The sequence below is a fragment of the Hippocampus guttulatus genome, chromosome 12, assembly GCF_054856545.1.
Source record: "Hippocampus guttulatus isolate MCC_2025c chromosome 12, RoL_Hgut_1.0, whole genome shotgun sequence".
Taxonomy (NCBI): domain Eukaryota; kingdom Metazoa; phylum Chordata; class Actinopteri; order Syngnathiformes; family Syngnathidae; genus Hippocampus; species Hippocampus guttulatus.
The window spans coordinates 14,395,072-14,408,125 of record NC_141272.1 but is presented as its reverse complement, the minus strand read 5'-3'; the positions used below and the strand labels follow the sequence as shown (position 1 = coordinate 14,408,125).

Here is a 13,054-nt window from a genome sequence, read left to right as displayed (position 1 = left end):
TTTCTTTTTTTTTTTTTGGCGTCTTTTAAATTATATAAAATAACTTGACCTGTTTAGTCAGCCACTGAGTGTTGCAATCAAAGTTCTTGTTCCAGCAAAATATTTTGCAAATATATCTTGAGTCACCGTCAATCATGACATCATATGAAACTACAATTGAGACATATACATCAGCAAATATGGTCATGCTGTACCGCACCAAAAAAGGGTGCGACTAAAAGCTGTGGTGGTGAGACCAACTGAAAAGGTTGGTCGCAGCAGTGCTACCAGCGCAAAATGTAAGTGGAGACTGTAGAGCCCTGTCATGGCCAAAATTACATAGCATTTGCAGTTATACCGCTTTCATCATTTCGTTGGTCGCGTAGCATAATTGCTTCGGTCATACAATACTTCATATGTTTTGGGAAAACCAGAAGAAACAAAATTTTAGAAAACACATAGGTATTTTTTTTAATTGATATTGTAACCAAGCGCGCAACCAGATGTGTGAACAAGTAAGCAAAAGGGAAAAGACCCTTCTTTAACAGTATAACACATAAAAGTGATTTTTGGCAGAATGTGCCATGATAGTCATTTTTCCTCTTACTTTTATACTTCAAACTAAAATGTTTGATATATGGTAAAATTACGTATTCAATATGTATCAGTCAGTGTGTTCACTCATCACGTGCATTATCTGTGAATGCGCGTGCACGAGCGTTGCGGTTTGCTCGGCGCGCACGGAAGCTGCTCGCGTGCACGCGCAATCTCAATATTACCATCATCACCGGCGTCGACAGAAGCGAATTCGAACATGACCACAAGGATGGACACGAACATAATGTCGGTGGCACCGGTACGGAGGAGAGAGCATCTGCTGTCCGTCTGAGAGCGCTCATCCGCGGCATGCCTCGTCGACGCCTCCCCGGTCAAAGACGCCGAACCGTGGAGCCCGACCACGGAGATTCATTGATGAATCCCGATGGAGCATCTTCACTAAAATCACTATTTATCACCTTGTTTCCTTGCTGCATTCCTACGCTCGCCGTACCGAGTTCTCCTCGTGTTCTGCTAGTGGCCGGAACCCGAGCCCGCCCTGGCTGTCCATGGCTGTACTGAGAAGATGGAGGCTTCTGCTGGTGCTCAACGTGCTCGCGGTGGCCGGCATCATGACGCTGTGGAGCCGCTGTAGCAGCGCGCGCAAGCCAACGGTCCGCGTGGCCGCTCCGGAGGGTCGGGACGCTGCGGACGCCGAGCGCAGGAGCCCAGGCCGGGCCAACGGAACCGCCACCGTCAGCCACCAAGTGCTACTCGACAGGCTCAGCTCGCTGGAGGACGTCGTGTACCGACAGTTGAACGGTAACAAATTGCAACTTTTTGATATTTAATCAGCACTTTTTGCCATTAATTAAAAAAAAAAATATATATATATATATATATATATATATATATATACACACACACACACATGCATGAAGTGCATGGAGAATTGTAAAAAATCAAGTTAACTTTCAGAATTGAGAAAGGAGTTGACAAAAATGCTTTAAAATGTCTTAATTTGTGATTTTTTTGTTGTTGTTGCTGTGAGCATTTGAAAATGTGTCTGTTATTAATAACTTCATATGTGTTGCTTGGGATCACACTCCTCAGCCTCCCTGGTAAGGTCTATTCAGGGGTGCTGGAGAGGAGGGTCCGTTAGGAAGTCGAGCCTCAGATTGAGGAGGAGCAGTGTGGTTTTCGTCCCGGCCGTGGAACAGTAGACCAGCTATACACCCTTAGCAGGGTCCTCGAGGGTATGTGGGAATTCGCCCAACCAGTCTACATGTGTTTTGTGGACTTGGAGAAGGCGTTTGACCGTGTCCCTCGGGGAGTTCTGTGGGGGGGTGCTTCAGGAGTATGGTGTACCGAGCCCCCTGATACGGGCTGTTCGGTCCCTATACTGCCGATGTCAGAGTTTGGTCGCATTGCCGGCAATGAGTCGGAATCGTTTCCAGTGAGGGTTGGACTCCGCCAAGGCTGCCCTTTGTCGCCAATTCTGTTCATAACCTTTATGGACAGAATTTCTAGGCGCAGTCGAAGCGTTGAAGGGGTCCGTTTTGGTGGCCTCAGTATTGCATCTCTGCTTTTTGCAGATGATGTGGTACTGTTGGCTCCTTCAAGCAGGGCTCTCCAACTCCCACTGGAGCGTTTCGCAGCCGAGTGTGAAGCGGTTGGGATGAAGATCAGCACCTCCAAATCTGAAACCATGGTCCTCAGTCGGAAAAGGGTGGGAGTGCCCTCTCCGGCTCGGGGAGGAGATCTTGCCCCAAGTGGAGGAGTTTAAGTATCTTGGGGTCTTGTTCACGAGTGAGGGCAGAAGGGAGCGAGAGATCGACAGGCGGATCGGTACAGCGTCTGCTGTGATGCAGACGTTGGTATCCGTCTGTCGTGGTAAAGAAGGAGCTGAGCGAAAGGGCGAAGCTCTCAATTTACCAGTCAATCTACGCCCCAACCCTCATCTATGGTCACGAGCTATGGGTCGTGACCGAAAGAACGAGATCCCGGATACAAGCGGCCGCAATGAGTTTTCTCCCCAGGGTGTCCGAGCTCTCCCTTAGAGATAAGGTGAGAAGCTCGGTCATCCGGGAGGGGCTCAGAGTAGAGCCGCTTCTCCTCCACATCGAGAGGAGCCAGATGAGGTGGCTCGGGCATCTGATTCGGATGCCACCTGGACGCCTCCCTGGTGAGGTGTTCCGGGCATGTCCCGCTGGCAGGAGACCCCGCGGACGACCCAGGACACGCTGGAGAGACTATGTCGCTCGAAAAAGGGGCTGGGAGAGGGAAGTCTGGGCTTCCCTCCTAAAGCTGCTGCCCCCGCGACCTGACCCCGGATAAGCGGTGGAAAATGGATGGATGGATGGATGGATGTGTTGCATGAGATGAACAGCTTGAAGTTGGAATGTTGTGGAGGGAAGAAGACAAGATCTGAATTATTTATGGTTTGGGAATTTTATTATTTAAAAAAGGAAAAAAACTTAGCACAATGTCCCCAATGAGCTGAATATTTTGACGTTGGTCAAAAAATGTGGAAAGGCTGGTAAATCAGATGTATAAAAATTGGCTTTAATTTTGGTGAATTTTCCTGGTTTATGGTTTCAGTTCAATTAAACAATGAGGTACTATGGCTTGTAAAATATATTTTTTAAATTATTGTTTTGAATTTAGGAGTCAGATAAAGCTTCTGGACATGTTCCGAATGTGTTCAAGAGTTTAAAGTTAAGGAATGGGTTTGGCTCGTCAAGAAATGTGGAAGGAGGAAGTAAATATGTATACTGTATCTCTGAATTTAGGAATTTTATTGTGAGGATTTGGGAATTGGCAAGATGTCCTGACCAAACTGGATATTTTGAATCCGTCAAAAATGTGGAAGGTGTTGGTATATGTGTAAAATCCTTATTAATTACGGATTTTTATGGTGAAAACTGGGTAATGTTGCTTGCTGAATGTTGTTTAGCACCTAAACATTTCCTGGTGAAAGGGTTCAAGACCCAGACTATTTCGATGACAGGTTTTCACAACCACACTCGTTGGAACCTCAGGGATGTGGTTTTCCCATGCAATGAAAGGTTTCAACACTTTTCCAACGAAACACTTTAACACCCGCATTTTTCACCACCAAAACTTCCAATGAAAGTTTTCGGCGCTCACATTTTTTGAATGGAATGTGGGTGTTTCAACACCCAAACTTTTCCCACTGGAATGGTTCAACACCTACCTAGACTATTCCAATGAAAGGGTTAACTCCCACTTTTTTTAATCACACTGACTCAGATGTGGGTTTTTCAGCATGCAGACTTGAAAGGTTTCAACATACTCATCTTTCCACCTGAAAGGAAGTGATAGCAACAACATGCACACCCATGGGTGATGTTGGTCTTTCAACGCCTACACTATTCTGGTGAAAGATTTCAGCACCAACACTTCTTGTTGCACCCACAGGGAATTTTGGTGTTTCAATACCCAGACCTTTCCTGGTGAAATGGTTCTACACCCATACTTTTTGTGAGCAAGATGCGAAGTTAATAATCTCCTAATATGGTGTTTTGAGGTCTGTCCAAATCTTTGGGCCTTATCGAGGGTTTCGGGGGATGGGGAGCCGGTGGCCTGGCCGCCAGCCTTTCGCCGGGTGAGGTGAGCGATGCCAAGTACTTGAGGGACAAATACGGCTACAACGCCTACCTGAGCAACACCATCTCTCTGGACCGAACCATACCAGACTACAGACCCGGCAGGTCAGTGCACGCACACACACAAATCCCCCCTGTGGGGCGAGGGTTCATCGATATACAGTACCACTGACAGATATCAAAGCAATTGAATCAGATATCGATATACAAGCATCAAGTATCAAGACCCTCATATCAGATAGGATCAGATATCAAAGAAGTATCAAAATGTATTGATATGATCACATGAGGAAATGATACGTTTCTATTGTGTAATGATACACTCCCATCAGGTATCGATACACTACTATTTATCGATCTATGATATCTCAGATATCAATCCCATAACATCAGTTATCGATAAACTAACATTGGATATCAATACACTGCCATCAAATGTTAATACACCGGCCTCGGGGATCAACACATTACTCGCAAATATCGCTAAAGTATATAAACGGGTATGTTTATAATTATATCGGATATTGATTCACTGGAATTAGATATCGATTCATTCACATTGGGTATCAGTACACCACCATCAGATACTCCAGCCCCTGGTATCAACACACTACTATCAGTTATCACTAAAATTTCAACAGGTGTGAATATAAGTACATCATATATCAATACACTAGCATAAGATATCGATTCATTCACACTGGGTATCGGTACAGTACAATCACATCTTGATAAACTAACATCTCATCGATGAACCAACATCAGGTGATGATTCACGATCAACAAGTATCAACACATGCATTAAATAATGATCAACCAACATCAGAAAGTAAATCAATAGCAACAGGTACCAATACACTAACATGAGTTATCAATATATCACCATGTGATATTGGTGGAGTAGCATCAGGTATCGCCAAAGTATCAGCAAGTATGGTTATAATTAAGTCAGGTATCGATACACTAACATCAGATAGCAATATATTCTCATCAGTTATCAATACATTTATATCACATACTGTTACAGTACATTAAAAAATGATACACATGCACTGATACACTAGTGTCAGATACCAATAAATTAGGTAGAACATAAAGTCAATAAGATACATGAAAATAAATACAGTATTCCCCTGACATAAAACTCATAACCTCAGAGCACATCTTCACCAAAGAAACAATGTGAATTTGAGTCACAACCTTCATACCTGCGCACTTCCAGATATCATTGAAAGTCAATCATGTTCTTACTTTGCTTTTGGGTCATGGCGTCAGAGTGAAGAACCCCTCTTGACCAATTAGCACTGGTGTCCATTCAAAGGCAGCCTCATTCTTTCTCAGTCAAACCTGAAAATTGGAAACACCATGTTCCAAAATCGTGTCATTGTGTGTACGGTACATACACATGTAAAGTTTTGGGGATAAACATAACACGTTTTTGTCATAGTTTTAGTTCATAACAGCAGTACTCACTTGTGATCTGACAGCAGGAAGTACCCCCACTGTTTGTTTACAAACATTCTGAAATGTCCTATATGTATATTGTTTGTACCAATAGTTGCAGAAATGTCAGCCACCTACGAGATCTCCCCGGGATGGCCCTGGTCTTCATCTTCGTCAACGAGGCCCTGTCCGTCATCCTACGCTCGGTCCACTCGGCTGTTAATCACACGCCGGCCCACCTGCTCAAAGAAATCATCCTGGTGGATGACCACAGCGACGACGGTACAACACTTACCTGACCTTCGGGAGTTTCTAGTTCTACGAGTACCAAGACGTAAAAGTTGAGCTGGAAATAGTTGGTAATGGGGCTGTAGTGGAGATCAATTTTGAGGTATTAACATTAGCACTCCAAGTAACAAGAAGTAAAAATGTACCTGCATCTTCGTGGGTGGTGGGGAAGTGCAGCTATAGTTTTTCAACAATATATTAATTATCGTGCTATTTCTGTGAGCAACTGTTTACTAATTAGCAACACTTCCTCATCAGGACACACATGCTAAAAGTGGTGAATGATGATGATGAAGAGGAGGAAGTGAGTGCGTGCAAGCGTTTTGGCCGAGCAGGAAACTTCTGACGAGTTGAGTCACAGATCAAAAGGCGCTGCTGGCCTGTTGTTTAGACTCCGAATGGAATTTCACTTTAAGTTTATATCAAGATGTGATATTAGTGGATACATATTGATGCTAGAATGTTGATACCTGGATCGATACCCTATGTCAGTTGTCACTATCTAATACTTGTGTAGAGATATCTAGTGTGTCAATACTTGATGCAGCTGTTATTAATGAATTGACCCCCGATTCTGGTGTATCGATATCTGATGTAGTGGATGGTCTTATAATGCTAGAATATTGAAACCTGCTCGTGTTATTGATACCCGATGCTCGTCTATTACTTCCTGATATTACGTAGGGATAGCTGATGCTAGTGTATCAATGCCCTGATGTTAGTGTGTCAATACTGTATCTGATCCCAGCGTATGGCTATCTCATACGTATCTCAAACGATCGTTACGTTGCCAACCTAATGTTGTATCGCAACATTTGATAAAATGTGTCAATATCTAGAAGGGTATCAAGATCTGATACTAGTCGTGCGTCGAGACCTGTTCTGAGGGAATCGATATCAGATGCTAGTGTATCAACCTGATACGAGTGGGTTGGTAGATGATGCCTGCAGTGTCTCAACATCTGATGCGAGTATATCGATATCTCATGTGAGTGTAGTGATCGTCATAATAGAATGACCAATGCCTGTAATGAGAGCTGGTGACAATTGGGTTTGCCACTCTCATCTACATTTGTTGTTTTTAATGTGAAGAAGCTGACGATGTTGTTTTGTTGCTGTGTTGCAGAGCAGCTGAAAGGACCTCTTGAGGACTACGTGAAGAGACGCTACCCCGGTCTGGTCAAGATCGTCAGGAACCACAAGAGGGAGGGTCTGATCCGGGCCAGGATCGAGGGCTGGAAGGCGGCCAGCGCTGAGGTGACGGGATTTTTTGATGCCCACGTGGAGTTCACACCCTTCTGGTGAGGCATTCAAATGACTCTGGTGTATTGTCCCTTTCAATACTGTAGAATGAATATCCTGCTTTGTCACTAGTGTGGAATCCCCCCACAATGATGCATTGTGTGTTTACCTTCACATTTACTCACCAGGGCCGAGCCGGTATTGGCCCGAATCAAGGAGGACCGCAGGAGGATTATACTGCCGTCCATCGACAACATCAAGCATGACACCTTCGAAGTGGAGCGTTACGAGAATTCAGGTCACGGCTACAGCTGGGAGCTGTGGTGCATGTACATCAACCCACCAAAACAGTGGTGGGACGATGGCGACGTGACGGCGCCTATCAGGTGGGCACGACAGACGTCAAGACCAGGTCACATCAGTATCAATTCATCCAATATAGTCAAGGGGCTTTCACGTGGACAGCACTGTTCTACTTTTGGTACTCAAAGCGCTTTAACACCATTTCTTTATTTACCTATTGATGACGCCGCATCGGAAGCAACTGGGAGTTCGGTATCTTGCTCAAGGACACTTCAACATGGTCACAAGGATTGAGAATCAAACCCTCAACTTTCGGGTTGGGAGATGACCACTCCAACACTGAGCCATAGCGCCCCACAATACTATCCAATAATATAGACCATTCAAGACCACAACACAGTCCAATAAATGTCCACAAGCTCATCGGTAACATGTAATGGGGTACTCCATAGACAGACGAATGGAAATCAGCACTGATGCTACAGTCACGATAAACGTTCATAGAACTGCAACTTGAACACAGGTGGTTTTCAAAATCCGCACTCTACGAAACGATTGTGTGCTTCGTTGTGACAGGAGTCCCGCCATGATTGGCTGCTCCTTCGTGGCCAATCGTCTCTTCTTTGGCGAACTCGGGCTGCTGGACCCTGGCATGGACGTCTACGGCGGGGAGAACATCGAACTGGGCATCAGGGTTAGTGTATCGCCTCTTTCTGCTTCTGTTGTCTCAGTCTAAATGGTACAGCGCTTAGTGAATAAATGTTTATTATTTACTGCGCTTCATCATCCACACTGATGGTTACCAAGAGACAACGAATTAGAAGTCTTTTGCCTTTAAAGTGTGGCATGACTATCCCCCCCAGGTGTGGATGTGCGGGGGCAGCATGGAGGTGCTGCCGTGCTCCCGCGTGGCTCACATCGCCCGCGTGAAGAAGCCCTACAACAGCAACATCGCTTTCTACATGCGCCGCAATGCCCTGCGCGTGGCTGAGGTCTGGATGGACCACTTCAAGTCCAACGTCTACCTGGCCTGGAATATCCCCATGGAGGTGACGCCCACATCATCTACCGTCTTGTTCCAAAATGCACGTGAAGCTCCCACCTGATGTGATGTCGCAACTGTTGCAGAATCACGGCATCGACTTTGGTGACATCTCTGAGAGGGTGACGCTCAGGAAGAGTCTGCAGTGTAAGAATTTCCAGTGGTACCTGGACAACGTTTACCCTGAGATGAGGACGTATGGCAACACGCTCTACTATGGTGAGGTGAGTCCATACAAAATGCATTTTCACTTATATCCCGTTGACGGGTTGCCAAAGGGAGACTATACATTGGTCTGGTCTACCATAAAATTACAGCGGCACAGATAAAACTGACGTTTGCGAGCACTTGTCAGCAGGAAGATTTGACAGGCGTCATGCGCGAAAAGCCCAGCGACACCAAAACCAGACAATATCTGAACCAAGTATTTTATTTGTGTATGTTCGTTTGTTTAACTGTAGTTGCAAATCCTAAGATTATTGTGATCTCAAAATATTGAAATCAAATTATTTCTATATTCTGTGATTTTCCGTCACTCAAAATATACGTCACACTCTCAGACAGCCCGGCAAATATCTGTACAAAAATATGCATTTCGAGTCCTGTCGATCTTCGGATCCGCAGATGCCCGTGAGCGGGGTATTCGCCACCGTGAACAATGTTCAAAACAAACACAGCTCACGCCTCACAGATGGCAGCTTGCAGTCCTGCATAAAGATGAAGGTGACTTCCTACAGTTCTGATTTGTAGACGCTCTGAGCATAGATTCAGGAGCAGGAGTCCCATTAACAAGGTAAAATAAATATTCAGGAAGTTAATTTGCAAATATCTATTTCATTGTTCCGTGAAATACTGCTCTTTTTTTTCCATTGTTTTTTTAAATTGAGGTCAAGGCACCGCTACTCCAAAAGCAAAAAGGATGATGGCACAAGGTATTTTTGTTTAGTCGAAGTTTAGCTCTAGAGGTTTGCTCTAAGTTCAGCTTTTTAATGTATTTGAAAGATACCTTCAACTCAAATGCTGACCAACATTAGCACTCCCTAAGGTAGAAACGATGTTAGCTAACATGCTAATCATAATGTTTTGTTCAATTACTTAGTTGTTTTTTTTAGCATCTTGTTAGTCAAAAGTGTATTGTTTCAGATGCGCAACTCTAAAGCAAGCCACCTGTGTTTGGACCAGGGTATGAGGGAGAACCACACGGCCACCCTGCACCCCTGCCATGGGTGGGGTCCCCAGGTAGGTAGGATGGCAACTTAACGTGCTTGGCAACCGAGTATCCTCTCGGCGTGTCAACAGTTCTCACACTCTGTTCTGAGGCAGAAGTATAACTACTTGTATTAATAAAAATTACTGGTAAAAGTAGAAGTACTGTATTAATTGTTGAAGTAAAAAAGTAAAGAGTATGAAATGTACTTCAGTACAAAAGTAAAAAAATGATTGAGAAGAATAACACTATTTTGTCTAAGTGAGGAGTAGAAAGCACAGGTCAGGTACTTGTAGGTAAAAGTAAAGTCTGAAAAAGGAATCCTGAAGTAAACTACCAACGCAGACAAAAATATAGTTAAGTACTGTCACAATGTTGTTACCTTCCACCACTGGCATCATGTTCATGTCTCTCAGATAGGGCGTTACACGAAAGAGGGTCATCTGTACCTGGGCCCACTGGGTAGCACCGGGGAGGACACTCGCTGTGTGGCGGACGATCCTGCCACCCAATTACCGCAACTCCTGGACTGCGACAAAGACAAGGACGAACACCGCACCAAGTGGATTTTCACTCAGGTGACAGCTTCTTCCCGTTAATGCTTAAAGCCTCGTCAATCTCTTATACTGATAGCCTACCTTCTTCTATGAGGCTACTACTTTTCATGAATGTTGAGCCCAGGGCTTGTGTAATCTGAAATACTGTTAGCTTAGCATCTATTTCTTCTTCTACTGGCATTTTTATCACCTGATGAAGGTAGATAGCTTGGTTGGTGTATAATATTTTCTATCATATCTTTTATTTCTTCTTCTTCTACAACTACTACAATACCGCTGATTGCGCTTCTTCTCATGAAGGTACCTTGGTTTGTCTACAAAACTATTAGCCAAGCTTCTTTTATTTCTTCTACTATTACCACCACCACCTGTAATGCTGCCATCACTACAGCTACTACTTGGCTTACTATGTCTACTACCGCTGATTGTATTCTTTCTCATGAAGTTAGAGAGCTTGTTTGGTCTACAAAACTGTTAGCATAGCGTCTTCTGTTTCATCTACTACTGTCCACTGCTTAGCTGGCTGACGGTAAATTAAAAACAGCAGCAGTAATAGTGGTGGGAGGCATCACCATCTTTGCTTTGTTCCCGTTACAAGGAACACTTGTGACTGTGTTATGCCTCTTTAACGTGTTATTTTTGTACAGAAAGGGTGTACTATAGTAACAGTGTGGTTATTTCTATTTGGGTATTCCATTTTTGCTACTTTTAATTTATTGTGGCACGCTTAGAAACAAAGGTAGGCAGTCAGTGCTTTAAATATGATATAAAGGCGTGCCCTCAATCATTAGCAATTTTGTACGACGACGAGATAGTCGGAATTAAGTGTTGAGAACGCACTGTGTTGAATGATTTCTAAATGGATCCGTGGGCTCGAAGGAACAAATGGGTGAGTTGAAGTAGCGGCCCCCAACTATGTTTATCGACAGAACATACAGGTTATCCAATCCAGGCCTGCTACTACCTCCTCTTCTACCAATACTACCGCTCCCTATATGATCATTACTACTACTTGTGAAGGTTGAGGTCATGTTTGGTCCATAAAAGTGATCTTCTTGGTTTTCCTCCTGTAGGGTGATTCCATGATAAACTCGGCTTCAGGTCGCTGCCTGGAGGTGGTGCCCGCCAAAGTGTACTTGGGCCACCAGGTGGTGCTGCAGTCGTGCTCCGGACAGCGGTGGACCATAAAGAACACCATGAAGGACGTTGCAGTGTATGTTTAGCGGGCCACTGCGGCTTCACACATTCAGATGATGACTGTCGATGCGTGGGGACGTCGGGGCTAGGCTCCGGGCCACTGATGATCGCCTCAGATATTTAAGCTGGGCAAACGCGCCAGGCAACTTCTACTAGGACAGTGAGCTGGGGAAAACTTGAAACTACATGGCTTATGATTTGGAAGCAGGTTTTTGGTGACCAGCATTCCCTAAACTCTTTGGGGGGATTCCGATGACTTTCAAGTAGAGACATATTTTGACAAACCGCAATAGAAGTCATAATAATAATCAAATAAAAACAATTGATTAAAAATACAACTTAACATTTGACTGAATCTTCAACAAGCTTGAGGGTCATCTTGGGGGCTTCTTTTTTTTTTTAATGCAGGGTGCTTGGACTCCGTGCGCTGGAGCACTTTTGATAGCTTCACTGCCTCATTTGCAAGCCTCTCGTGACATATTATGCAGAGCGGGTTTGGTGCGTGCCATTCAAACAGCAATAAACCCGTCCAGTATGACTGCAAGTATTGTTTCATTGTTTGGCCTGTTCCCATTTTTTAATAAGCTCTCCAAACACATTTGATTTGGTTTTTGTTTTTGTTTTTCTCTCGTTGCAAGCTTGGGGGCTTACTTTGTTCCGTGTCGCATGACAAAGAGGAGCAGTATGGCAAAAACAGAGGAAGGATCTGATTTTCAAAATAAAACAGTTTTCAGACTCATGTTGAATAAAATACCTTTTGTTCAGTCTCTCTGTGGAATAACATAGTTGAATAAAATATGTATTCTTCTGTGGGTGAGGAGGATTTCTAGAGTGGATGTCATAACCAGTTGCACAGAGATGCAAGACGTAAAATCCAATTCAAAGGGGATGTATGAGGAACAAAACCTCCATCATCATCGAGATTTTCTCACAGATCATGATAAAACGTTTGCTTGCATTGTCTTTGACTAAATTCACGAAACAAACATGAACAGAAAAGCCAGCGTCCCAGTGGCCATGTAAAGGCACATCCGTTTTTAAAATAAATCATCTTACCGATTGAAACGTCACTTACAACCTGCATTCTGCCTCCATTCCAAGCAACAAAAAAGGAAGGTTAAAATGACCATTCTCACCATTTTTTCTGTTTTTCGAATGTCTGGCTTGGTCAAATAACGTAGTAGGGTTGTTTTCCAAGTGGTGTCACTGGGATTTTTGCCACCCGGAAGTATGTGTGACACCATGGTGAAAAAGTCTGTCATTCCTCATGTCTGTATGTCAACTACTTTTGAGACGTTTCAGTGTATTAACGTGAACGATTCAGTCTTCCAGTAAACAAAGTACTTGACACCCTCAAGCATCTTTTTGTGCCTAACTTAGCGGTATTAGCTTGTTGCTAAAAAGCATACAGACAAGAGCGGACTATGGATTTGGGACAGGGACCAGTGCCAAAAGGCGAAAATCTGCGCGTAATTGAAATCCCTCCACCAATAATGGCCTGTAGATGACACAAGATGGCGGCAAAGAAGTACTTTTGTCTAAATGAAGCTCCTTCTCCCACTTTAACATAGATCCTTGGCACCAAAATGTGAAAGATGGCAGAAAAGCAACATTTCGTCTCAATGAAGTT

General features: G+C 44.0%; 1 protein-coding gene across 4 annotated transcripts; it reads left to right on the top strand.

Moving 5' to 3' along the window:
* Window positions 1-707: 707 nt before the first annotated feature.
* On the top strand, window positions 708-12,236 carry galnt17 (polypeptide N-acetylgalactosaminyltransferase 17). 4 transcript variants are annotated; one of them, XM_086125182.1, is made up of 11 exons: window positions 708-1,338; window positions 4,067-4,250; window positions 5,704-5,870; window positions 7,003-7,177; window positions 7,307-7,504; window positions 7,998-8,115; window positions 8,285-8,470; window positions 8,550-8,687; window positions 9,646-9,702; window positions 10,087-10,248; window positions 11,301-12,236. In XM_086125182.1, the coding sequence occupies exons 1-11, from the start codon at window positions 1,086-1,088 to the stop codon at window positions 11,448-11,450; spliced, it is 1,788 nt and encodes a 595-aa protein (XP_085981308.1). In that variant the 5' UTR covers window positions 708-1,085; the 3' UTR covers window positions 11,451-12,236. The 4 variants fall into 4 exon arrangements, with proteins under 4 accessions (XP_085981308.1, XP_085981307.1, XP_085981311.1 ...); XM_086125181.1 differs by having other exon boundaries at window positions 9,607-9,702; XM_086125185.1 differs by lacking the exons at window positions 9,646-9,702; window positions 10,087-10,248; window positions 11,301-12,236 and adding exons at window positions 9,088-9,256; window positions 9,351-9,381.
* The last annotated feature ends 818 nt before the right edge of the window (window positions 12,237-13,054 follow it).